The following is a 27,685-nucleotide window of genomic DNA, read 5'->3' as shown; positions in this document are numbered from 1 at the left end:
AGGTGAAAATCTTGTTTGACCACAATGCAGAACAATTTGAAAGAATCATTCAAATGTAAAGTGTCACTTAACACAGTTTAGGGCCTTTGTTCCAATTCATAACCCTACACTGGGGGAAAAAAAGTTCTTCCTCAGAGTTTCTGTCTTTCTAGTACAAATAACCATTGTTAAATCAAGACACATTTACATGAGAAGCAAAATGATATTAAGTCTATATGAATGAAGTGAGCTTTTGGTTAAAACAAGGCAAAATATCTTGTTTTCCTTTAGAATTAAGTTGATTTTTCTGACACTATTGGCAGATATTATTCTTGTTTTAAACTTGAACTTCAGTCATTTTACTTCTCAAGTAAATGTATCTTGATTTAAGAACTTTTAGATACTTGTACTGGAAAACTGTACTGTACTGAGGAATAACATATTTTTTTCTCCAGTGTAAGTGGTGATGTGTGCCTGTGTACAGATCTGTGACTCATGGGCTTTGAATTGCTGGCCAACGTACGTGTGGTTCCTACTCCTTGCCTTGCTTTTCCTTCTCCTCGTTTGTAAATGGGATGCACGGTGATGAGGTAGGTGGTCAGGGGCTGCAGTTTTCTCAGCATGGTGGTGGTGACGTTGGCTGGGATCTTCATCGTCATCTCTTTACCGCTGACCTGAGAGACGTAAGTGAGTTTGTAGCTGACCACTGGGCCTGGAGCGGCTTTCCATGTCACACGCATGCTTCGTTCGGTTTCATCAAACACCACTAAAGCCTTGGCAGATGCAGATGCTACAAAGAGACAAAACAGACAAAACAGACAAGAACATTTGACTGAGATTCTACTAGACTTTCCCCCAACGGCCTGGATGAATCAAAAACGGACAAATTAAATAAAAACAGACAAGCAGAGATGGTTTGAGGTAAACGTGAAACCACAAGCGAGGCAAAAGAAAGCAAAGCAATTTCCAATACTTTTTCAATCCCCACACTGGTGTTAAGTTTCCACAAGTTTGTACGATTTGAGTTGGGGAGAGAAAACGCATCCACGCTTCAGCCAGCGTCCCAGTCGACATATTATGGGCTGCCCTGCACACATGCAACCCTTTAAATCTGCTCTCTCCCGCAGTGGTGATGTTCACTGCACCCGTGCTGCGATCAGCTCACTTTTTCCACCCGGAGGCAAGTGACTACTGCAAAGAAACTCAAAACTCATTGTACTCGCCAAGATTTGGTGCCAAGCGCAAAACCACAACTTTAAGAAGTCACGCTAACTTTCAATAATTTTTGCGACTAGCTAAGATTCAAAGGTTTCTTTCCTTTTCCATTGCTTTCCTTCGGTCAAACTGAGTACCACAGACTGCAGTAAAAGGTTGTCGATTGATGCACTTTAAATGATTGAGCCCGAGGCGCAGGAGTGCGTGTCCTGTCAGGTCTGTATTACCCTAGGAACCATTTTTCTTTCTTAGAAGATGTTCGCTAGATCTAAAGATAACCATAACCCTAATCTAACCCAACCCAACCTAACCTCCAGCCAGCATCCTTCAAGGAGTCAGTCATCTCAAATTGTATAATTGGGTTCTATTAACAATATTAAATCTTCCAAAAAGAGTTTTACAGTCATTTGAGAATCTTTTTAAGTGACTATGAAATGATTAAACACACTTTTTAAGTACAGTATGTACTCTTGAAGCAATATGTTTATCTGAAGAACCTCAACGTCAACATACTTCTTAATTTTGTCAGGGTTCTGTCACTTCGGTCTAGTTAATTTCTTGGTTTTGTGACAGAGCTCTGACACTCCCTGTTTTGTCTCGTCTCTGTGTGAGTGTGCGGTTCCGAGCGCGCTCGGGCCGTGCACTCACTTGTCTATGTGCCTTGTTATATGTGCGGGGCATGGTGTTTGGATCCCGACATGTCTGTCTAGTTAGGTTTCGGTTCTGTGTCGGGATTCGGACATCAATGCTCCGCGTGTTTGTTTTCTTTTGTGAGCGCACGGAATGAGCTTTCGCTCGTTCTCGTGCGCTCTGTCTTGTCACGTGAGCGCGCGCGGTTTCGAGTTCGCTCGAGCCGCGCGCTCTTCTGTCTGCGTGTTTTTTCTTGTCTTGTGCTGTGTAGCACACAGCTAGTTTTTCACTGGCTGTGTGCTTTCATGTTATGTTTTGTGTGAACACGTGGCTTATGAGTTTTCACTAGCTGCGTGTTCATGTCTCGTTTTGTGTTCTAGTCCTGTTTGTTGTGAGCACATGGCTTGTCATGTGTTTCCTTGTGCCATGTGCTCTCCTGTCGATTGTCTAACCCTGCCCACCTTGTTACCTGATTATTGATTCATTTTCCCCACCTGTCCTCCCTCGTTACCTGCTTTGTTTGCTCTCCCTATTTATTCTCCTTGTGTTTGCAGTTCTGTGCTGGTTCGTCGTCGTACACTGTGTGTTTCCCTGCTGTGTGCTTCAGTCAAGTCAAGTCAAGTCCAAGTCCAAGTCCAAGTCCAAGTCGAAGTTCAAGTCCTAGTCCAAGTCCAAGTCTAAGTCTGTCTTGTTTTCCCCCTTGGGGTAGTTTTTGTTTGTGTTTTGTTTTATTTTGTGATATATTGAATAAAAGACCTTTTTCTCGCAATTGAGCCCTCGCTCCCTTACTCTACCTGACAAATTTATAATTAGAGTTAACATTTTTATTGTTATCAATATTATTATAAATTCTAATTATAAAACATTAAGACAGAAGTACTTTACTATTAAAATTTAAAGTACTTTAAAGGGAAAAATAATGTTACAATGCTAGTATTTCATAAATTCTTCACTGTTAAATGTTAAACCCTCTAGTTTTTATTTTTGTGGAAACTGGAGGTAAACATTTAAGTCTCTGTTTCATTGACAACTAGTTTAAAAACGCTTCTTGTTACAAATCTGGTAAAACGCTGAAAACTTGATGATGCTGAAATTTTTTGGGAAATTGAACACAGTGCCGAGCTTAATTAATTGCAGCCTTTTGAAATTTGATAATCTCTCTGAGCCAAATTGCAATTTAAATTGTAATTTATAAAGATTAATTATGCTGACCTACTTATTTACTGAAATACTGCCAAATATGGGATTACTACAATAACTAAAATAACATTTAAAACATACCATCAGTGGTCTCCTCTCCCACAAGTGGTTCTCCGCTCCCGCTGTCATACGATGCGAACACAGACACCTGGTAGCGTGTTTCAGGGGAGAGGCTCTCCAACAGTGTGCTGGTCACATCTCCAGGCACCATTTTCTCCCCAGACTCCCCGGAGAACAGAGACCTCCAGCGAACACGATACTGCCTCACTCTTCCCGGAGCGGCCGTCCATGACGCCATGAAGCTGGAGTCGGTCACATCACTGGTTATCAAGTCTCTCGGTGAACCCAATTCTGCAGGCCAAACAAAAAAAATAACTTTAATATACTTTATTACTTAGCATACCACTTTATTTCTGAGTGGATAAAGCTCACGACCAAAGTGGAAGTTTGCTGCAATTTTTGATTTAGCAAATGCCATAAATTTGAGCAATGCCATAAATGGTGGATTGTCACTGTAATAATTGTGCAGTTTCTTTGGATAAAATGACTACTTACTCACAGAAATAAAGATTTATAAGCAAGAACAAGGCTGTATTTCAGCAGAATCACCCTGGGCCATAATCTGTGATATATTTCCAGAGGCAGACGGGCCATTTCTCATGATGTCTCTGGTGTCACTGGTGCAGGTGTGTCAGCGCTGCAATGAGCACTAATTCATTCAGATGAAACTAAACTTAGCAGCTGGTAATAAAGTCAACACACTCTCTCACACACACACCTTGCAAAACCAACCACACAGACAGTCCAAAAAGCAATTTGTCATTGCCTCTAAACTTCATATACATCTTGGGACAGTCTCTTCTAAGTGTACGCCTTCAAATATTTTACATCACATGTAATGAAATTCTTTTACTTAAATGATGTGACAGTGTCTCAGGAAGATTGATGTACCATCAGATATACAGTATGATCTCCAGGCATTTCAGAGTTGTAAAGATAGACTGAAGATAGACTAATACTAGACAATTCAAAGCTTGTTTCTGAATATTCTGAATATATATTCTTATGCACTGCTATTTTAGCATAATTGAAATAGTATTATATTTATTTTTTATTTTTTATATTTCCCATTTTAATTTTAGTTAAAGTTGTGTTTTGTTTTGACATTTTTTATTAATTATTGCTTTTTATTACATTAATTTTTAGTTTTAGTTGATTTAGTACATTAGGTTAAAGTAAATGAAAATCAGAAATTCTGCCTTGGCAACTTGCTGAAATATATATACTGTATTCTTGAGCAAGTACACATGAAAAATATACACTCTTTTAAATCATTGCAAGATACTGAGACTATGGAGAAGAAGCAGAGAAGCGAACGCTTGCCAACTTTTTTTTGTTTTCCAAAACAAGGCAAATCCCCACAAAACCACCATAAAGTGCTCTCCTCAGATGTCTGATACCTTCTCAAATCCCAAATCATTCTTCATCCCTCTGTCCTTGTCTATTCGCCCCCTCCTGTTCTGTCTCATCCTCGCCTGTCACGATTATAAGTACCCACAATTTTCACAAATTGGAAACAGTGCATCTTGTTGAACAATATGACTTCTAACATCTTTTCTCAACATGTGACTTTCATATGCTTTTTTTCTGCAGCCCAACAGCAGGATTTTATTTGACTTTGCCTCTAAAAGAGCCTTGAAATTCAAATGATCTTTTATATCCATTTAAAGATGCAATTCCATTCAAAAAGCCAATCCAGCATCCCATGCTGCTCCGAAATCCAGAGCTGAGACAGGCCATACACATGCAGTAAATTTTCCGCAGTGTTTTTGAAGTTTAACCTCGTGTCAATCACCGGGAAAGCACAGGTGCTGAAAGAGCTTTCGGTTGTCCCCTTCATCTGTGCTTTACGTACATCTCCGAGTTCATGAGCCGGACAGCGAGACCAGCTTGAATGCATTACGCGCCTTGACAGATGGCAAACAGGAAGAACAATCCTCCTCTGAGGATACCCATGTGCTGAAGTACAAAGACATCTTTTGGCCCGTTTGTATCTAGCTGATTAAGTCTTTATTTTAAATTAATATCCATGTGAAACAGTATAATATCCTGCTATGTAATCAGTCTCACTTCAATTGGCCAGGTGCTACTCTAACGAGAATATAATACAAAATAAATCCCTTTGGAAACGATCTAAAGTGCGAGGCAGGTAACGCGTTCCACATGCGTGCACTTTTGCGTTTACATTATGATCACTCGTGGCTCTTGATTCTCCTTTGTATATATGCATATGGGATCATTTTGTTTAATTTTTCAATCTACTGTTGGATGGTGAAACAAAACAGCTGATTTTAGTTTCACGGTTTTAACCGAGCAATGTCACAGACAGACACTTTCAGAGCAATGGATTTAACAGACACAAGACCATCACTTTGCACAAAGCTTAAATTATTATGAAGAAAAACAATTCTTTTTAAATGTTTCTATTACGATAATTGAAATGTCGCACTGTAGAACCACAATGGGTTGCAAATCCCTTTACATGCTGACTTTAAAATATAACAATTCTTTAGTTCAGAATAGCTTAAAAGCTACAACAAAAATAACATAATTTAAGTAAGAAATATGGGAACTATTATAACGTCACGTACATAGGTGTAATTTGCGGGTAGGACGGGTGGGACATGTCCTCACCACTTTTTGCCAGGGTCGATATTGTCCCCACCACTTTTCCACACAGGAATCCACACAGTCGAGCGCGTCAACCCTATCGCTTAATGCCATTTTGGACTCTATATTCTTTCCAGCGAAATCACAAAAAATGCACACAAACGTGCTCTAGATATACAATCATTTATAAACATCTTAAATTTCAATGAGGAATAAAAAAAATAAAATAAAAAAACGATACGAGGGCGGATTAGAACACGCTTAGCAAAAGTTCTACCACCAGACCATTAGGGAAGTCGAATATTGTATACGGATCTACGTATTTATTCACTAACGTGATTGTTTATGCACAATGCATAGTAAGTAGTAGACGAAAGACTGAAAGATTGAAAGTAGATTGAAACCATCACATGAGCTCTATGTCGATACATTAAACTCATTTAATGTTATTTATTTCTACAATTTATATTGTACACATCTGATATAGTATTGTATTAACACCCTCCCCGCCCCCCCACCCCACACCCACACCCGCACCCACAAACTCCTGTCCCACCCACTTTTTAAAACAAAGTTACGCCACTGGTCACGTAGCATTTCACATTTTTTCCTACAGAAAGTTTAAAGGTCCTCCCAGTGATTTGCTGGAAATCATCTTTTTTTTCTCAGTAATTGAACCTGTTGAAGAATTGCTGGACACAAACAAGTAAATGCTTAGCCAAGACAGTGTGAATTACCTCAAAATGTACATAGCATCTGGGACTGTATCCCTGCTCTACAAATGGACACACTAGGTCATAAACTGGACCAGAGCCCGGTCAATACACACCTGCATCAGATTGGGGACAGAACGGAAATCTTTTGTGCTCTGCCTTTTGCATATCCTCCTGAGGACGCAAAGGAAGGAACAGAGATGTCTGGGTAACTGCTCTACTACTTTGTTCCGGAGTGGGATGGAGATGCATAGTTCCTGCGTTATGTCATTTTCTGGAATTGAGAACTTCATTTAGCCCAGCTCCCACCGTCCGAGTCTCAATGGATGGATGGAGGAACTGAAATCACCATCTCACATGTTCAATGACATGTTCAATGTCAGTCCATAATCAAGCCACAATGCTACGCTCCTCAGCGATCATATTTTGAGAACAGGGACTTCTGTGTGCTTGACGAACCACTGCATGGTCCACATTTCATGATTTAACCCTGAACTAAACTTGAACTTCACTTTGATGCACCAGGCCAAATCTCTAGCCAACCAAATGCAAACCCTCATTACACACCCTTAATCTCATTTAAAGAAACATTCACTCAAAAATTCTGACATCATTTACTTCTTGTTCTTCCAAACCCATAAATATTTCCACAAATGACAAAAAGCACCACTTGTGTACTATATTCCAAGTCTCCAGAAGCTCATCTTTTTCAGTCATGTGACTTTTTTTTCCTCATCCACCATATTTATGACCATCAGCTAGGCAGAGTAATGGTGGTGAATACAAAAACATATGATAAGAGATACCATTTTTGATCATTTTATTTTATCCATACCAGGTCTACATGACTGAAACAGATGAATATAGCTAATGGCAGATATAATATAGCTTTAGAATTATATAAAGCATGATTAATTTGGACAACCTTTATGGTACTTTAATCATTTTCGGTCACAATATGTTTTAAGTGCATGGACAAAAAGTACTCTTGACATCTAAGAGAACTTCTTTTATGCTCCATGATGACATAATTTTCATTTTTGGATGGTTTTCAATCACTCAAAGCATACTCTTTCTGGGCTCTAATCTTTGGCCCTCAAATCTGACACTGCAGATTCTGAGACATAAGATTACTGGAATTCAGTGATTTAAGGTCTTGGGCAAGCTTTGCTTCTGGTAATTTCATTAGAGTATACCGTAGCCATGTTACTGTCGCTTAAGATTCGTTCTTCTGAAACCCCAGAAGACCTGTGAGCTGTTTATCTGGGCCGAAGGAAAGAAAGAACATTATAATTGCTTGACTCTGTTCAACCTATTTGTTTATCCTTTCTGACTGGAGCTGAGGATGTTATAATGCCTCTAGTCCTTCCAAGGCTGTACTTTCTCAAAAAAAAAACCCAAAAAAACCTTAGATCTTATGCTGCAATGCACTCTCAGGGACTTCGATGGGTGCGTTTTGCATTTACACTAAATAATATATAATTAAAACAATTCTACATTTAAGTGGACTTTTCTTGGAAAGAAATGGGATGTGTCTGGGATATATCCTTTGGTACTCAGCAACCTTAGTGCTAATGTCATTTTGCAGATTTAGGCATTTTAGCAGCCTTTGTTGCTCCTTTATGCTTCTTTGGATAAAGTAATAGTGTTGCTGGTTCGATCCCACCATATATTTTAATTTACAAATGTTGAAAATGAAAATAAATGGGGACTGAGAAGCTCCGAAAATGACACAAAAACGTAGCCATGTGTCTTGAATGTTGTATTCTTATTGTATGGCATATTATATCTCAGACGTGGAATATAGTGCGCAAGTATTGTGGACTACTTTTACTTCAGTAGTCCAAATTTGATGTAATATCTTTTCTTCTGTGTTTCAAGAAAGAAAGAGAAATATACAGGTTTTTAATGATATATTTACGTTTTTGGTGAACTATACCTTTAAATATCCTGGCTCTCTCCTTTGTTGGGATTGAACCAGCAACCTTTCAGTTGCCAGCCCTGAGCTTTAACCTCTACATCACACCACCCCAAAATGGGTTTAAGACACTGTGTCCTTAAGATACTGATGCACAAATTCTGTATTTGCACATCCACCTGGTGAAAAATCACAAGTCTGATCATTTAGGCCTGGGTCACACAAGACGATTTTCAAATGTGAACTGATTTTAAAACTGTGGGAGACCACAGACATAAGGGCAGTTTCAATCGATTTTTTAGCATTATAATCCTCAGAATGCACACACTAAATGATTTGTCCAGACCGCGAGACCACACACTTGTCAATTGTAGTAACATATTTACAGTGAGACGACTCGCACGATCAAACGTGACTTGAGAAGAAAAACAAATGGAGGACAATCAATATCGTCAGCTGGTTTTCCTGGAGTGAGTTTTGTTTGTTTGGAAGTAAACAAAGGAGAAGAAAAGAATATGAGGTGATCTTCTTTCTCAAGACTTCACTTTCGTGGCATGTTTATAGCTGCCAAGTTTCAGCTATAGAAGCACGCAATATCCGGTTGGTGAAGCTTGCTCACTCTCATTGGCTATTGCGAGTAACAAGTCAAAGGCAGCCCGATCAACAGTTGTAAATATCAAACATGTTTGATTTTAACAATTTGGGATCGTGCAGGTTTCCGACGCGATCGGGAGCGATCAAATAATCATAATGAGATCACACAACTGAGGATTTTTTTAACAAAAAGTCAGTTGCGAGAAGCCTCGAATCGAACCACACCCCCTGGATCGTTGGGGGTTGCAAATCGGGCCCAAAATCGGGCTTAAAATCTTCAACTGTGTGGCCAGCCTTAGTAACAGCCCACCTCTCCTCAACTTATTGAGGAATCATGTCTTTAGCAAGCAGCAAAAATAAAAAATCTGTTGACTGGAACAGAGACAATGCAGAGATTAAACTCTAGTTTAACACAGGAGTTAAAAGTCATGACCTGGGATTTGTCCTTCGCAGATAATAACTGTGGACGGACTGCAGCTGCATCGCTGTAGGCAGCCATTAAGACACAGCTGGCTCATGCTTGGACACTAACTACTCTCAGCCTTGATAAAGAACCCAGAGGTTTTGCCTAACCAAACAGACATTTATCGCCAACTCAACAAAAGAAATTCTGGGAAACGTCTCATAGAGTTTTTGTCAAAATCAACTTTGATTTTCCATTCACTTAAGGTGTTTGGCTGCTCAAGCAATCGCTGTAAAACTTTACACTAGTTTTCTGAAATACCAGAGATTCACACCCTCAAGCAATTTGTGGGTCTTTAAATGCCTGGGATACAACCAATGAAAATGCTAGAATGAGTGGGCACATGTGACCTAGATGAATGTAAAAACTTTAAGTTGTTCCAATCACCTTCTTTGGTTGTTCCATCAATCTGCATCTGAGGTCCAACACCTGATGGGAATTCGGCTGCCACGGAGACACGGTATGTCGTAACTGGGTAAAGTTGCTGCAGAACGATAGTGGTCTCAGGGCCAACTGTTGCAGTTTCTAGCAACCCACTATCCCCTTGGACTGGAACATACGTGAGTCTATACCGCACTACTGGACCGGGAGCCGCCCCCCATGAGACACGGAAACTGCTTGTGGTCTCCTCAGACACCCTCAGGTTGTTCACGGATCCTTGTTCTGCACAAATCAGTACATAGAAGTCACAAAAAGGTTGCTGTTGGGACTCTTAAATGAACAGTTTACCCTAAAATTCATCATGTACAATGGCCAGGATGTTCTTTAAAAGTGTTGCACAAAAGAAAGACAATCATAAAGAACAACATTCCTTTAAAAGCAATTCGCTAAGCTAACATTTATATATAACAGTCACTAACCTTCTAGTGTGGTCTCAAAGTCTGATAGAGGAAAGCTTTCTCCCTTCTGGTATTGGGCGTAAACCTTGACTTCATACTTTGTGACTGGAGTAAGGTGATGTAAGACGGCTGTAGTGGTCTCTCCCGGCACAGAGACGGAGATGTATCCCACTTCTGTGTCAGCATCAGGCCTGTATTGCAACAGATAGGACTGCACATCCACGGCATCTGTTACCCAAGAAGCCCGGAAACTTCTGGAGGTCACCTCTGAGAAGGTCAGAGACCTGGGTGCAATCAGATCTAGAAGGGAGAGCAGAAATTAAATATATGAGACTTTTCCCTTTGGTTTCCCATGAGAATTTAGTTCACATCCCATTTTAAAGCCCCAAAAAAAAAAAAAGGTTACAGAAACATGACAGACTCAGGCAGTATGTTACCTATTAGATAAGAAAGAAAGAAAGAAAGAAAGAAAGAACATTCACGTGAGTGAATGATGACAGAATTTTCATTTTTGGGTCAACTTAACCTTTGAACTTTTGTACAGATTGGTACAAAACCAGAGTTCGAACCATATGGTTCTATGCATGTCCCAGACAGAGAGCCAGGCAAATTTAACAGCAGTTAGTGAAAAAATCAAACAATACTCACTTCTCTTCTTGATGTTCAGAAGCTCTTGCTCAATTCTCAGACAGATGGACTGGGTTAGCTCATTGGAAATCCTCTGGAAAGCATCAAAGTCGTCTACGGTGTACACATGGGTCTCCACTGGAGAATTAGCGATCGCCTCCAGCTCAGAGCGGACAGCATCTTTCACGCCCACTGCGAAAATCTCTACATCCGTGTTCCTAAGCTTAGCCGCCGGGTCTTTGAAAGCATCCGAGGACTTTCCATCGGTGATCAGAATCATAACACGAGGTACATTCGCACGAGCGCCTCTGGTTTGAATAAAAATCCTCTCTCTCACATACGTCATTGCTTTGCCGGTGTTCGTGGAGCCACCGCGGTAGGGGAACGTTCTCACGGCTTTGACCACAGCGCTCAGATCGTGGTGAGTGTTCAGGTAGAACTCAGTGTGTGGGTCTCTGCTGTACTGGACCAAGCTGATTTGAACTTTTTCCGCCCCAATGTTAAAGGTGTTGACCAGGACTTCCAAGAAAGCTCGAACTTTAGCGAAGTTTGCAAGACCGATACTGTAGGAACCGTCGACCAGGAGAACGACGTCGGCTTGTACGTCCACGCCAAGAGAACATTCTAGAAGTAAAAAGAGCTTGCGGGTCAAACAACTGTTTAATCAATGGATTACTGTGGATAGCTAAAGAGTGTGGACCTTTCCTCACCTAATGATACTTTTAAAGGCTGGGTTTTCTCCATCGCCATAACGGCCTCGCTAGGCGTCAGACCTTTGAGTGCAAACAGGCTGATTTCGTACTCTGTATCAGGGGACAAATCTCTAACATTCACAGAGGTCTGAGTTGGCCCAACGTACAGCTCTTGGCGTTTGCTGCCAGCCAACATGGGAACCATCTGCACCTTGTATCCAGTCACATCCCCTATAGATGCATCCCACGTCACCCGCATTGACTTGGATGCAACCTCTGTGACTTGCAAGTTGGATGCTGGTTCAACAACTGCAAATAAACAAAAAGAGGAAAAATGGGGTCATGTTTAATGCTCGGGGTTGTGTTTAATAAACCTGCTAAAGCAGATTTACAATTGTTATTGTTTGTTTACCTTCCTCGCCGCTAGCCAGCGAGTTGAGCTGGTCATCCACACTGGTGCACACCTGCGTGATGAGTGATTTCTCCACAGCTTTGATCATATCGAAGTTTGGCACAGTGTAAACGTGTGTTCTGTAGGGTGTTGAAGACATTTGTTTCAACTCTTCCTCATCCGCTTCTTTGATCCCTGAATAAAAGAGTAAATAATAGCATTATTTCTCAAAATTCCTTTCAAGGATTTCTTCTGTGCGGATGGATTTCTTGAAAGCTGCCCAGTTCTTGAGAAGAAGAAATCCAGACTGAGAAAGACAGCAGTGATGAATGACCACATACCCAAAGTGAAGATTTCAACTCCAGCATTCTTCAACCTCTTGGCGTAACCCTCCACGGGGTCCTGAGATTTCCCATCTGTGATAACTACGGCTACTCTGGGGAATCCCTTCCGAGCACCGGCGGTCTCTGTGAACATGTTTTTCAGCAGGTGGTCCAGGGCTTCGCCTGCACACACACATACACAAAAAAACAATCACAGACTTGAAATTCAAATAATGCTATTATGTAACCTGAATTCATAAGTATAAATTTGGTACCTGTCATGGTGTTGCCACCCTTGTACGGCAGATTGTTAATGGCTCTAAGCAGCTCGGCCCGGTTGAAATACTGGTTAAGGTTAAACTCGGTTCTGGTGTCCGTGCTGTACTGAACCACACCCACTCTAGTCTTGTCCTCTCCAAGGTCAAATGCGCCTGCCATGGCTGCCATGAAGCTGCGGATGAATTTAAAATTGTCCCGCCCGACACTCCAAGAACCATCCACCAGGAAGACCAGGTCAGCAATGGCACTTACTGAGCATTCTGGGAAAAAGAGTGAGAGGTCAATGAGTCAGAAGCTTGCTTGAATTCAGATAAGGGGATGAATTTTTGAGAAGGATGCAAAGCTTCTAAAATATAAACCATTCAAGAGTTTTGGCACATTTGGCACATAATTCAAAATTCTGACCTATTTTTCCATTATAAATTTTAAAACCATGTGATTTCATTTGCATGGTAAGTTTATAAATCGCACATATTTTTTTTTAAACATTAGATAGACGCTGCTACAAAATAAACCCTTTTACAAATGCACAACTTTAGAGATAAACGTTTATGAATCCTTAGAGGTTCAAGGAATATTGAATTAATAGAATATACAGTATATGTTGATGAATGAGTTTAAGTATTTTCAACACAATTGAACGCATTTATAGTTAACACTGACTTAATTCTTACTTGACGGTTTAATTCTCCATTGTGACATTTTTCACATATTTTAACTCTTTTGTTTACATACTTTTTGAGCTTTGACGATAATTACATTTAAACATCTTTACTTCATTTCTATATAAATTTCCCATTAAAAAGATGTCCATCATTTAACGATAAATGAGAGTAATGAACCTGGTCAGCTGCAACAGCAGCTTCGCAAAATTTATGACAATTCCAGAGGTTTCTGTAGATTTGGATGTCTCAAATGTTGTAAATATGCAAAAAGGTTTATGTGTTAGTTGATACTAACGACAACTTTGATAGTTGATCTATCAAAATATAGAATATGTACATGTACAAATACAAAGGGGATCCCCTTTATAACAGCACCACATTTATCTGTTATGCAATACACACCAGTTACAACTCATTCCCCATTGACACATGGGTTGAGTATGTCTCCATACGAAATGCTATTAGGCGAGTCATTACTAGTCATTCCCTCTCTGTTGAAGTCCATTAATCTTAATCCTCTATACGGTTTGGAAAAATTCCTCATCTTTCAATCATATTTGCCCTCTATCACGATTTGTGGAATTTGCTGCCCTTGAAAGGATTGTGGTCGGCTACATCTTTGCTGTGATGTTGGCAGATGGGTAAAGAACAGGATTTTGTTGACGTATCGTGGCTTGCCTTCCTTTATTACCGTAATTAGATTCACTTTTTTCCACTTGCGCCTGCAGAAGGGAAACACTGGAGCACTGAAACTGGGTTTTGTTAGCGAGTCGTCTGCAGAAGGCAGCTAACTAACCGTTATGGTATTTGGGTGGGGTTTAAGGGGAGGGTGTTTGGATTTTCCACTTCTGCTTAATGTAGGAAAGGAAAAGTAAAGCTATTCACCTTCATCTGGAGGACGAGGCCACAGCGCAGCGCTCTTGTAAAGAGAGAGGCTGTAATGCTTTCCACTTTCTGCACTGCGAGAGGTTCGGGTTTTTATTTCAAACAAGGCGAAAGGGGCCACTTACGAACTCTCACCCAAAAGCCATGCTGGAAACGTTGGCTCGAATTTATCATGTCTGGAAAAGTTAATGCTGACTAACAAGCTAAATTGTTATCAGGAATCATAAATTCGGAAAGAAAGAAAGGCATACACACATTTGCGTACTGACTAGTATGGAAACTCCCAATAAAATGTAGAGACCACAGAAGCAAAGGAAAGAGCCTGGAGGTGTGTACTTACTGATTGAATCTGAGACCTGAGGTTTCCTGGTACTTCCTCCAATACTGCTTGATTGGACTAAAAAAGAAAACAATACATCATTAAATATTAAGGTAAAAGTATTCCTTCTATTAAAAAGGTTCCCATACCCTTTGGCCAACAAATTTCAATGCTTTCTCCACTCTGTTTTATAGAGATTGCAATCACAAAAAGCCATTTCTAGTCAATTAAATATCTTATAGTTGAACTTTACAACAATTTTAATGTGTACAGGGTGTAACAGAATTTTTAGATTTCAAATCCACATTTTTTTTCCAAATCACAACTTAAAAATTCCCTGAGACTTCCAGGCTTACAGTACATGACCATGGGATCCCTATATGGCATATTTAAAGAATAAGATGCCCTGCCACTTACTTGTAATCTGACCAGAGATTGGTATACTCTCCTCAGATCCAAAATATGAAGATATCGTAACAACATAATCCACATCGGGGGTCAAATCTCTGATGGAGGTTTTGGTTGAGGTTGGAGGAAGTGTGAATTCCTTAACAGGCTCTTCTACAGGCAGAAGGGAACATTTGCATTTTCAATGTTTAAATGTCATATCATGATATACATTCTACATGAAGATAATATCTCGCCACCCTTCATTTATAAGTAGATAAATCTAGTCTAGACACACAAGACCTAGATTAGGGAAACATTAATGACTTCCCAAGACAAGCGATGAGTAACGGTCCATGTTTAAATCATTTTCTGAAGGGCACGCCAGAACGCATTTCCCGAGAGTTGCCTGTGGCAGTGAGTTTAAAGGTTACTTGTCGTTTACCAGATGCTTTCTTATCTCAAGCAACATAAGGTACACTTACTACGGTTCCCCACGAGTAACCTTAGGTTAAGTGCTTCTCTCATGGGCTCAGTGGCAGTAGATCAAGAAACAACCTTTGCAGGTCTGAACAACCCTTAATGTTAGCCGACATGAGTTTTCTTTCATACTATACATTTTCTGGTATGGAGTGCCAACTTATTCAGAATCCAGTCAATTGGCAATTGATAAAATTGAGTTCTGTCACATATAAATTTCCAGTCCGAAACACGTCACTGACATAAAACCTAGCAAATGTTTCATGTTGCTTGTCGTTATAATTCCAACACGTTTGGTGCTTTCACCGTTTCACCAACCTGTATCCGACGTCACTTGTACTCTGAAGCCCTCGGTCCTTGACAGCGGTTGCTTCCATATCATTTGCACTGTGTTTTCATTTAAAATCTTAAACCTCAAGTCTGATGGAGGCATTACTGTGGAAAGAGGAGGTGAATCAAGTTATTTCCAAGAAACCGTTCCAAAAGCTGTATTTATGAGAAGAGCATACAGGTTTATGGACGAAATCCCAACAGAGAAGTTCATTGTTGGGCAAGGACTCAAGGCAACATGAAACAAACGTGGACGGCGGCCATTTTGGGTAAAAATGACATCTGTTTGAGCTGTCTGACCGTAGGGCCACTGACTACTCAAGCATAGACACGTAAAGCGCGTTTCACAAAGACCTCGACAGAACATTACATCGGGCCATAACTTGTGACGTGCATGCAGTCAATGCAGTCAACCCAACACAGCCAGAAGAGCTGTGTTGAACTGTTTCAATAGTTGACGTCACAGATAGACAAGAAGTGTTGATTGTACAATGGACTTGAAAGTTGACAATAATGGGTAACATTTTATGTGCAACTGCATTAATGTGATCACTTTCCATTGCAAACTGCTTAAAAGGGTGCACAACGACAACCTTTAATAAGAAAATACAGGATAGTGACAAACAAGTAAATATATAAACAAAAAGAGGTTATGTAACATCGCACTAGTCTAGATGAACTAGAAGACTCATGCACTTGTACATGAAAAGTTGTCTGCAACAACTTGTGGGACTAAAAGGACTTCATGTACAAGACGCACATGTAGAGGACTTTGAAATATTTTAAAGTGATATTCTTATGGTATTTTGTGTTGTATTGTGTTTGAAAGGTCAGTGTCTGTGTGGAACATAGAGTTCGTGTGTGCATGTCAGAATATCACAATAAAATATTTTGTGAAGCTGCGGCTCTGGTCAAATTTTGACCAGGGCTTAAGCTTGACCGGGAACAGGTTCGCCAAAATCAAGATTTACCAACCTGGCTGACCAGATGTCACAATCGGTTCCATTTCTGACTCCAAAAGCGTCCAACACAACCGCTAACTCACACCGATTCATCACCCATTCTAGATTTTTTCTTTCTTTTTTGGGTCCATCCAACCCAAACCAGTTTTGGTGCAACCAAACTTCGAAGATCATTTAACTACATTTATTTTGCTATGCTGAGCATCTAACCAGTTCATATAAGAAAGTGACAACGTTGGTTAAGGTATTTGTTTGTATTTTATATCAGTGGAACATAATTTAAACTAAGACTTTACTTATTTTACATACTACGGCATTGAGAAGTAACACTTCTTGCCCTCTCTTTCCTAATAAAATAATAATAATGCTCATATTTTGTCTTTTTGTTCTCTAAGAGTGCGGAAAGTGGGGAAGGGAAACTTGGCCTCCACATGAATTTTTTTTTTTTTTTTTTGTACAATAAAAGCTGTAAAATGTTCCACTATACTTTCCACTGAACTCTGGCAATGTGCGCTTTAACACCCTGTCGTTTATTCAATGATTTGATATGGTTAAGTCACAGTTTTAATACCTCTAAGACTGTTCAAACCTACAAAGAGCTCGGTTACTGAAAGATATACTGTAAATACTAAAATAAATGAAAAAGTGTTTTACTAGAGAAATAAAAGTTGAACGTGAATCTGTCTGGCTGAGATATCTGGTATCCAGCAAATGATCATGGGTCTTAAGATGCATATGGAAAATATTTAAAAACCAAGTCATATTCAATACTAAACATCTGCTGGATTGGCCTTACATGTACTATCCTATAATTTGCAATTTAAATACATTACAGTTGATACTCTTGAAGAAGTTGCTGAAAAACACAGTTAGATCAAATGAAGTATCCTGTCCTGTCATGCATTTCTATTTCAACTATAGCATTAAAACCACAAATTGTTTAAAACAATTCTTATAGGAGAGTAAAAAGAAATGCACATCTACATTAACGGAAACTATTTTTCTTCTCTATTTTTGTTCATTTTTTGGGGAGATTAAATGGAAATTGAAAAATATTGAACACACTTAAACAGAGACAAATGTTATTGTACAGTTATTATTTTAATATATTTTTTTCAGAAACAATAGACTAAACTGTTGGAATAAAGTATTTCTAATTTAACAGGGTGAACGGGGATAGATTTGTTGGCTTTTTTACCTTGAGCTCTCACTGATGTCAGTACTGCGAGTGTTAAGAGAGCGGCCGCTGCCAAACGCCTGACCGACATCTTCACCCCAGTATCAGCAGAACATCAATCAATCTGAAAAATCAACCATATTACACAAACACACGCTGCTCATAAATCAATCCAGAAATAAAAAATAAGAGAGTATGCACTGGACTCCAGCACAACTCTCATTCAAATCTGATTTTAATTATTTCTTCATTCAAAATTCCAGCTGTTTCTCTGGTCAGCAGTGGAAAAAAAAATTATTTCCGTGGTTAATACTCCAAAACTTTTTGGAAAATATTTATAAAACAAGGTCACTTAATAAAATAACTCACTGTGGGCCTTAGAAAAACATTCTGTGTCTACAGCAGTTTAACTGTAAAACGATTATAAACTGCATATGTTGTATGCCATTGCAAACCCCACTGATTCATCCGTTTAACGTCGGAAACTGTGAGTTCATAGACTATTGTATGCAATTGTCTGGACATTTGCCTGATTTTGGATCCTGCACATCAGGGGTGGAAAAACTTTCCTGCAGGGTTCCTGCGCCCCCTGTTGTGCCTGGACAAATTCAATTTCACATCCATATATTTATGCTGCTCTGTCTCTAAACTTTGGTAATATGCTTGATGTCTGTATTACACAATAATGCATGTTGCTATAAATAATTACCAACGCAAGAACAAGCAGCTCACAAAATATTTGCACATTGAGTTCAAGTTGTTCATTAATATCACTCAGCAATTAGTATTTGCCCAGACATTTCAAGCAGTGTCCTGCAGTGTGGCATGATTACTCAATCTAAAACTATTTCAAACAACATTTTTTCCAGCCCTTTTATATTATACATGACCTCAACTGAATTAAGACTACATTTGCACTTTTGAAAAGGCATTCATCACATGGCAAGACTTTCTGAGATCAACTAGGGCAAGAGGGTATTTCAATTAATGAAAAACAAAACTTGAACGTTTAATTGAAAAAAAAAAAAAAATACAGCATTTTTAATTGGATAGGTGAATGGACATACAAAGTGTGAGTCAAAACTTAGCATGCAGGCACACGTTGTCTTGAGTTTGGTGTTGTAATACTGTAAGGATTTAAGTAAAGTTGAATGAAGTCTTAAAAACCTCTTACGGTAAAACATGCTTTCTGAACATTTGTTATGCCAAACAGGTTTTTTAAATCTTTTAAGTATATTTATCTAAGCTCTTCTACCTGTGTTCTTTAAGCACATTACATGTGAATTAGGTAAATAAACATAAAAATGCCCCAATAAATGAAGTCCAGGTCTTATGAGTCTTACAAGTTATCTAGATTTCTCAACTAAAGACAATAAATAAGTATCATCCCAATCAACTTTAAAAGAGCACATGAGACAGGGTGGTGGAAAAAATGAAATCACCATTCAAACGTCTATGGAAAAAGTGATCAGAGCAGCTGAAAATGGGTCAGTGTGTACACATTCATCATTTCATATTACATTTATCTAATACGTCTCAAATTTAAGATCAATAACACCTTCCTCCATTTAAATAGGTTTATCAATAAAAGAAGAAACTCCACATGAGCACTTACCAAACTCTCCAAAGTTTCCAAAATCTCTCAATACATCACAGAACTGTTGAATGAAAGTGGAAATTTCGCCCGGATGCAAAGGGATTTAAAGGTCTTTTCAGAAAGGCAAAGAGATTCTCCGTGATGCTGTGGTGATGGAGATGGAAATGAAGAGGAGGATCTGATCACCCACAGCTCGTGAAAGCTGTTTTCAAATGCACAGGATCTCAGACTAGAAAGTGCTTCTAAACTGGGGGCTGATCCCGAACCCGGAGCTCTGACGTCACCGTGTGATGGATGGATGTGTTGGGATGCGCTTTTGGAAAAGTCGCGCATATTTTCGGCATTCCTGCAGCATGTCTCTTATCTATGTTTTTGATTTCAGCAGGAATTATTATGGAATAGGCTACATTACTCCGGACGAGATTCAATAGGAATCGCAAATTTTTAATATACATTTATTTTTGATATATTCAGGATAAGTTTTTAACTCAATTGCAAAGTTAAGGTATTATAATGAACTATTAAAGTAATTAGAATGTGGTTTTCAGAAGGGCGAACATTTCCAAATAAATATAGCTCGGAGTAGCCTACATTCTGAGGAGATCTCGCGCCACAAAAAGAGAAAAAAAGAAAAATGATTTATGGTGCTCCCAGTACAGTTGAACCAGCCAACATAGTAAAACATCACGAAGGGTTTTTACTTACAATTTCGTGCAATATATACGCTAAACATAAAATATTGTAATCATAATGACAATGTTTCTGACATATCGTTCAACGGTCCTAACGGCAGGCGCTTGAGTGGTTGCTATGGTAACATCATCTTCGCGCCAACACAACTACTTTTTGCTAGTTGTGAAAGATTTTGACTTTTGTAGTGTTACTTAATTATGACTTTTTTTTTTCTCTCTGTGTGATATTAAAACCCTGCTGGAAAATCAAGATTATAAGCAAGTAGCTGTGTTTTGGAACATGTTTCTTAGCCTGACTGGACTAGCTCATAACCAGCTAGCTCATAAATCCATCTACCGCGTCCAAAACACAGATATCAAGATTTAAGCAAAGCAATTGTGCCCAGCAATATCAGAAAAACTGTAAAAACGGTTAAACAACTGAGTAAAATGTTAAACTCTACTTATGACAGGATTAATTTGAGCCTATAGATCAGTTTTACAACCATGCATTTCCATTTATTTGAATATGTAGCCCCCTAGTGGTCAAATCGGGTAACACACCGAGGGGATGGAGATGTCCAACACATCTTATGAATCAAAACTACACCTGATCTCATTATCAAGCCATACATGAACGGTTCTGTTACTCATCTGAAGAATAAACCATTTAAAACACATGGGTGCCAACTGGGAGACAGGGTAGAGTTTGATTTGTGATCATTGAGTCTATTAGTTGTTTCAGCTGAGTTCAGGACTGTTTTTAATTTGATCATTAGCTCATTACTCTCATTGTTCGAGAGAAATGCATAATAGTTCTATTGATCAAGGGAAAGCTTGAAATTATACTGCTGCTTATAGAAGGCTTGCAGAATTAATGATCTGTGCTTTATAGTTTTATAATTAGCATGCCATTATTTTTGCTACGTCTGTTTCAATCTCTGCAATGAACTGAGAGATTTTGTATGGGACACAAAGAGCACATTGTTCGTAATGCATGTGATAAATTTCCATATGAGCTCAACTGTATAGACCACCAATGCTGGGCTCAAATGATCAGATGTTCTTCCAGAGGGGAAAACATTTCTTTGATGCACAGGCATTTGGAAACTATTTTATATGCCTTGAAAACACATTGTTTTGAAGAACAAAAAGGAAATGCACATTACTGTTTGCCTTCAGGGAAACGATGAGGACGTGCAAGAAACAGACCGTATCGAAAACATGCTTCTAAACGCTGCATTGTGAGTCACAAACATCCCGCATCAGTTAATGCTAACTTACGTACACTTTCAGAAGGAAAAACTGTTTATTTGTTTGTTGTCTTCATCACGTTCTTTAACATCTCAAACGGAGGAGGCATGAAATCAGAAGACAAACCTCATCAATAACTAGAATTAAATGATGGATCGCATGAAAACCACCTTAGAAACATCTAAAGTCTGTAACATTACACCCCAAAATCAAAAGAAAATGACATTTTGCATAAAGAAAATGTGCAATGCAAGGCAAAAATATCTTAATAGTAGTCCTAAAATAATTTTTATTTGGGGGAATTTAAATTGTCATTGAGTAAAGTAAAACAATCAAGATTTGTCCAGTTATGACAGGCACAGTTTGTTTTATTTAAATCACTTTGGTCCCTTTTACCTTCCAAATGAAAGAATAAGTATATTGCGTGAAATGCTCATAACGTCAGGGCAGGAGCTGACGTCAGTCCTTCTTCTGAGGCACAGCTGCCTTTACTAGTTCATATATCACGCATGCAGTTCCTGAAAAGAGACACATGAATGATTAGTGATTAGAGTTTACTATGATTATTAACTCAAATACATATCCATGCTTGCTAAGACTTGTCAAGCATCACGGCAAATTAAGCGGATTGAACGAATTTGAATTTGCCACAGCGACAGTATATTCAGACATTGGGACTGGGCGCTTTAAACTTGGACTGGTAAGCAATCGCCCAGAACCCACACATAGGCCTTGTTTCACAGACAGGGCTTAGATTAAGCCAGGATTAGGCCTTAGTTCAATTAGGACATTTAAGTAGCTTTTATAAACGTGCCTTAGGCCCTGTTTACACCTGGTATTAAGAGACATTTTGGTCGATCGGATCACAAGTGGACGACGCTAAGTACAAGTGTAAACGGGGTCTAAAACGGTTTGAGCTTGTCGACTTCTGACCACTTCCGGATGTAGTCAGATTGCTTTCGTAGTGTAAATGCTCGTGTGGTCGAACAGCCACAAAAGACCGTCTCCTCTCCTCTTACTGAACTAATGCGTAAACATTATGGGAAGAGCTCTATCCAGACGGTATTTAAACTCTGTCGGCTGAAGACTCAAGTTTGGTTTGAAGATGAAAAACGTGCCAAGCACAATGTTCTCTCTCCATTCCTGATTTCTAACACACACTCACAGCGTTCGGCTGGTCTTGAGGCTGTCAGAGCAGAAACTGAAGCTCTCCGTGTGTTTTTCTCTTTTCTCCGGTCGTGTTCATATGTAAATTGTGCGAGCTTATTTCATCCATTAGATCGAAAGATCTGAAAAAGTCCATACATTCACCCGCACATAGACCCTCCCCTCGAAGAAATCAGGATGAAAGTGGACAAAAGATACAGAATAAAACACCAAGTGTAAACAGGAATGTGTTTCCCTCGTCCACATGTGATCCAATCGACCAAAACAAATCTTAATACCAGGTGTAAACAGGGCCTGAGAGATGTCATAGCAAGTTGCTTTCAGTTAAAACGGCTCAAACATGCATTACAGTCTGGGACTGGGACAAGCCTTGTCTGTGAAACAGGGCAATCATGTGTTAATACTCTCAATAACATACCCATCACCGTGAGACCCATAGTTGCACGGTAAAGAACAGCGTCACTGACTCCTCCCTTCAGATGAACTGGCATCCCATTAGCCTCCTAAACAAGAAACAGAAATCAACATTTTCATAAGCACATATAAAACACAAAGTGAACAACCAAATCAAAACGTTCTGAGCTCTATTAAAGGGTTACTTCAGGATTTAGCATTAAGCTTTGTATTAGTAGAAAACCTGTAGTATTTTCGAATTACCGTGCTTTCCACCCTCATATCCCCCTGAGACAAGAGATTTATGTATTTTTTGTCTGGAAAAAATCCTCCGATGACGCAAAAATCGTCATTTTGCGTCATCGGAGGATTTTCTGTCCAGAGGCTAAAGACTACAGCCAGTAGATGGCGTTGTTCCGCATGTTTTCAACCCGCCCATAGAGGGTTGGATCTCACTCACAGAATGTACACACAGTCAGCCGTCTTTCTTTGGAAGCTAAGCTAGCAGGCTCTTGTTCTGTGGAGAAAGCTGAATAGTAGGAGAAAGCTGAGTAAGTAACCATCCTCCTTTTCCCGGACTTGTCCGGCGGGCGAGATCGTTCAAAATGTCCGGGATTCAGCTTTTGCTTTCTGCGGTCGCCATTCATTGTTTACATACATGCACACCTTTCAATCTAACTGAATTCATTCCGATTGGTGAATTTGAATGTAGTGTTTACATGAACGCTAAACAAGTGATCGGTTGATGTGCGTTTTACCAATGCTAAGAAAAATTCCCGCTCCTCCGTGAGAGATGGGAGACCCGGCGCATCTCAGTAATCATGCCACCGGCCTCGCGCTGTTCTCCCGCGGCCGTCAGCCTCGTCCTGCTCGCCACAGTAAACATCAGGCGCGTCGTTAGGCATTTTTTTTATAGCCCCGGATCTCAAAAAATAGAATTTATTGATAATTATTATTATTATTTAATAATTTTGTATTTATTTTAAAAAAATTGACCGGGTCTTTTAATATATCATTCGGAATCAATCATGCATTAAAGACGATTAAAATGTGTTCAAGCAGATCAAAGTTACTATGGTTACTCTCACACAGAGACGCACCACGTGAGCGATTTAGCTATCCAAGTTCATCTCCAGGATTTGCGCGCAACAGCAAACAATCTCACAGCAATTAAAAAAATAATAAAAAATAACGCAGTCAGCACCGCCGCACAGTCTTCTGTCAGACCAGATGTTGTCAGGCTATATGTCAGTAAAACTCAGAAAAACTAACTTACTGTCGTGTCAGCCGTTTGCTCGCGGCGTGCACTCTTCAATCACGCGCAAATGCGGCGCGCCCTGTATCACGCAAAATAAACTACTAGCATGTAACGTCGTGTTCTGTCGTCAATTAAGTATTGAAATAACCAAAAGGGAGATTAAAGCTGCGTCAAAACTCTATGTCGGGGCTTTTGTATTCCTTTGTAGGCTACATAAGTTACACATTTTGGCGTAGCCCTACTCATTTTTCATTTTTAATATTCTAATATTTTATCAATATTGCAAAGTCATCAAAACTGACGAAATATTTTGTGACCAAAAATGTGAAAAATAGGCCTACATCTAGCCTAAATGATCGTTCATGACATTCTTTTAACTATAAGCAGCCCAATTTGTCTAGATCTGTATTATTTCATTTGTATAATGAGCTTAAATATTGCTGCACAGTCCTGTGATTTAGGCTGCTTGATTAACATCATTACAATGTATTCCTATCCTATTTAACTCTGATACAGTATGTAGCCTATATAGCCTATATAAGGTCCTCGAATGTGTTCGAATATTTCACCAGCATCAGCCTTTTCACAGTTTGTATCACTCCGCTTGTCCGTGTTTGCGCAACTTGCATCATTAAGCCAGTAGGTGGTGACAAGTGACTGTCTTTATGAGTGAACAATTGAAATTTGATTTAACTGATTTAATAGTGCCAAAAACATTGATTAACTCAAGAAAGAAACAAGTTGCTGAAACCAAACTTTAATGCTAAAAAGTTTACATCTATTCAAAATAATCCTTGAAAGATTTCTCATTTAAGGCCATTCCTGTTTGGAATATGTGATTGTGTATTGTCAACTATAAGCAGAAACATTTTGCATTTCCATTTTCTAGTGTGGATCATTCATTTCAACATTTATCCTCATTCTCATGTTTAAGAATCTGTTATCTGCTTGACAAATAATTTATGTATACTGCCCACTGACATGCTTTTAAAGCTATAATTGTTATCAAAAAATGTTGGCCTTCAAACACCTTAAAATGCACATATGTAGGTCCGAGAAATCCAAATTTTCTCGGGGGAGCATGCCCCCGAACCCCCCTAACTACTTTACATTTTAATGTGTGTGTCTGTGTGGTAATATGGGCTGGTGTGGCAACAGTGCCAGGACTGAATTTTTTAACCAGTCTACCCCCTGCATATAGGCCTAAAATATACATTATTCTCTGTATCGAATCATGTTATCTTATTACCCACACCAGCCCCTGATGTTTCAGGCTCAGCCCCTGATGTTTTTAAAACCTAGAAACGCCCCTGGTAAACATGATGAATGAATGGCGACTGTAGAACGCAAAAGCAGAATCCCGGACATTTTGGACGATCTCTAAATCCCTCGCAAACTCATCACGTAGGCTAGCTTTGTTGTTTTCATCTGCGCACTCTTACCGGTAGGCGTGGCCTCCTAAGGCAGCGAAGCAAGTGCATTCTGGGAGTTGTTGTCTTTCATCCACATAAGCCAAAAATACATTTTCTGGCTTTTCTCAGTCTAGAAAGCTCCAAATTAAAAAATTTCTGCACATTTCTGCTACTTAAATGACCTATTTTAAATACACATTCATCTTCCCAGAGGTGAAGTACCCCTTTAAGTGAACACAGCCTTTAAGTAAATAAGTATAATGCATACATCTAATTCAATTATACATTAAATATGTACAGTATATCAATGTCAGGGGTCAGAAAAAGTGACAACCATACCTGAAACAGTTTCTGCTTCTCTGGCACCTTATTCAGCAGCTGCCTGTGCACGGTTCTGGAGATCTGCCGTCTGGAAACCTGCTGAAGAGTCTCATGGAGATAAAACAATTATTAAAGTAACTTAAAGATGACAAATGTCATCAGAAACTATATTAAATATTGTAGAAAATAATTGTTTTAGCAATTAAGTGAACAATTAACTTAAGCAACTTAATGTGTGCGTGTAATGTGTAATATTGACAAGACAGTTCATAGACTCACTGCATGTGTACCATAAATAATGCATATCATACTGACAACTGAAGAAAACAATGATGAACCAGAAATGTTCTGATTCACGATTATTATTATTTTCTTCTCTGTTACTAACACTTACATTTTTTGGAGCTTCTAGGTCATCTGCCCGTATCTGTGTGACTCAAAAACGTTCTTCCTTATTCTGAAACTTCGCTTCATTTATTTTACCAATACAATCAGGTTAAATCTCCTTCGGGAGAACTTAAGTTGTTACCTTTCTCCTTTTATAAAATGTAATTTAAACTTTTCGTTGAACGACATGTTTCTTTTACTACTTATATTTCTTTTTTTCTTTACTTTTTAAATCACAAAAACAACTTCCTCAAGACTTTGCCTAGATTTGATGTCTTTCACACTGAGATTTCCCTTATTGTAAAATATCTTACACTCATTGATAACAATAAGAACAAGTTTCTTAATAATTATGAACACAGTTTTCTTACTAGTTGAGGAGCTTTGTTATTTGACTGTATTTTTTCTGTCTTCTTTCTTTCCCTTTTCTTGTATTTTCTTGCAACACACAAACAAACAATAAATAAATAACTTTCCCAGCTAGCAAAAAGTCGTCTATTAGACGTTGAATAGACGTAAATCTTCAACGTTTCAACATTGAAAACTGGTCGATCTTCAACGTCTTGATGGAATATGTAAAACTCTTTCAATTTATTTGACATAATAATGAACATGGTTTGGTAGTTTGTTTTTCTCCATTATTTTAGCATGTATAACAGACTTATCAAGCAGGACAAACAGTCCGGCCGAAACTAACTTTACTTAACGTTACTTGAAATCACGTCGTAAACAAAGGCGGACCGACTTGTTTCCAATGTTTAAAGACGGTAATTGTTTACTGGGTTCTTCCCTTTGGTCAATGACTTTTAATCATCTGGGGTTTTGGTGATTTTTAGTGGATGTTTTAAGTTCACACAGGTGAATGACTTTCAGACAGTTTTTTATGACCACAAATACTCCAAAGTCCAAATACTATGTGTGAGACCGCTGTTTAAGTTATGTTTACTTGTTATGAGCAGGAAGAGGAAATATAAAACCATATAAATATATGTGCACTCAAATAGCAGCTCTCTAATAAACAGACACCATCTAAACAATTACAACAGCTGTTATTTGGCTTATTTGAAGTATAAAACATGATCATCATCTCCACCATCAGTTTCACTGATTGTAGACGTGCAAAACGTCAAACTGCTCATGACTCCCGCGTTTCACTTCTTAAACTTCCTCAAACTCAAAACTACATAAACAACCGTAACCTTTGACGTGGTAAAAAAGCTAACGCATGATGAATGATTTGTAAACTACCATACATAATTAAACTTAAACAGAATATTTGTAATAATTACCAGAATGTGTCGAAACATTTTCAGCGTCAATGACTGAAGTCACGGGACAGAGAGAAACTGGTGTGAGAAAGATAGAGAAAGAGTCTCCATCTGCTGTTCAGGAGAGACACTGCTACGACTATTGTCCGCAAACAGAAAAAAAGTCACACTCCCAGAAATGTTTCCTCACTGACACACAATGGAAAAATAAAAATCATT

At 38.9% G+C, this 27,685-nt stretch overlaps 2 protein-coding genes across 8 annotated transcripts in view; both read right to left on the bottom strand.

Annotated features, from left to right (window-relative positions):
• Window positions 1-19,551, bottom strand: part of col12a1b (collagen, type XII, alpha 1b) — a 74,131-nt gene extending 54,580 nt beyond the window's left edge. For all 5 annotated transcript variants that reach the window (XM_081379127.1, XM_081379123.1, XM_081379124.1 and 2 more), the window contains exons 1-14: window positions 19,354-19,551; window positions 17,760-17,862; window positions 15,588-15,704; window positions 14,820-14,963; window positions 14,424-14,480; window positions 12,530-12,793; window positions 12,273-12,437; window positions 11,953-12,126; window positions 11,559-11,849; window positions 10,870-11,472; window positions 10,243-10,521; window positions 9,770-10,045; window positions 3,106-3,375; window positions 503-769 (exon numbers count right to left, since the gene is read on the bottom strand). In XM_081379127.1, the coding sequence (XP_081235253.1) occupies window positions 503-769; window positions 3,106-3,375; window positions 9,770-10,045; window positions 10,243-10,521; window positions 10,870-11,472; window positions 11,559-11,849; window positions 11,953-12,126; window positions 12,273-12,437; window positions 12,530-12,793; window positions 14,424-14,480; window positions 14,820-14,963; window positions 15,588-15,704; window positions 17,760-17,829 (2,977 nt within the window). In that variant the 5' untranslated portion in view covers window positions 17,830-17,862; window positions 19,354-19,551. The remainder of the gene's footprint in view (window positions 1-502; window positions 770-3,105; window positions 3,376-9,769; window positions 10,046-10,242; window positions 10,522-10,869; window positions 11,473-11,558; window positions 11,850-11,952; window positions 12,127-12,272; window positions 12,438-12,529; window positions 12,794-14,423; window positions 14,481-14,819; window positions 14,964-15,587; window positions 15,705-17,759; window positions 17,863-19,353) is intronic.
• A 956-nt stretch (window positions 19,552-20,507) lies between these two features.
• Window positions 20,508-27,648, bottom strand: cox7a2b (cytochrome c oxidase subunit 7A2b). Of its 3 annotated transcripts, none has more exons than XM_081378654.1 (4): window positions 27,488-27,648; window positions 25,830-25,910; window positions 22,846-22,930; window positions 20,508-21,778 (listed from the first exon to the last, which is right to left on the bottom strand). In XM_081378654.1, the coding sequence occupies exons 1-4, from the start codon at window positions 27,503-27,505 to the stop codon at window positions 21,720-21,722; spliced, it is 243 nt and encodes an 80-aa protein (XP_081234780.1). In that variant the 5' UTR covers window positions 27,506-27,648; the 3' UTR covers window positions 20,508-21,719. The 3 variants fall into 3 exon arrangements, with proteins under 3 accessions (XP_081234780.1, XP_081234779.1, XP_081234778.1); XM_081378653.1 differs by having other exon boundaries at window positions 20,514-21,778; window positions 25,830-25,919; window positions 27,488-27,630; XM_081378652.1 differs by lacking the exon at window positions 27,488-27,648 and adding an exon at window positions 26,570-27,481 and having other exon boundaries at window positions 20,514-21,778; window positions 25,830-25,919.
• Between the last annotated feature and the right edge of the window lie 37 nt (window positions 27,649-27,685).

The sequence above is a fragment of the Scardinius erythrophthalmus genome (assembly GCF_964197995.2).
Source record: "Scardinius erythrophthalmus genome assembly, chromosome: 11".
NCBI classification, from domain to species: Eukaryota; Metazoa; Chordata; class Actinopteri; order Cypriniformes; family Leuciscidae; genus Scardinius; species Scardinius erythrophthalmus.
The sequence above is the reverse complement of the archived record's forward strand: the minus strand, read 5'-3'. Positions and strand labels throughout refer to the sequence as shown.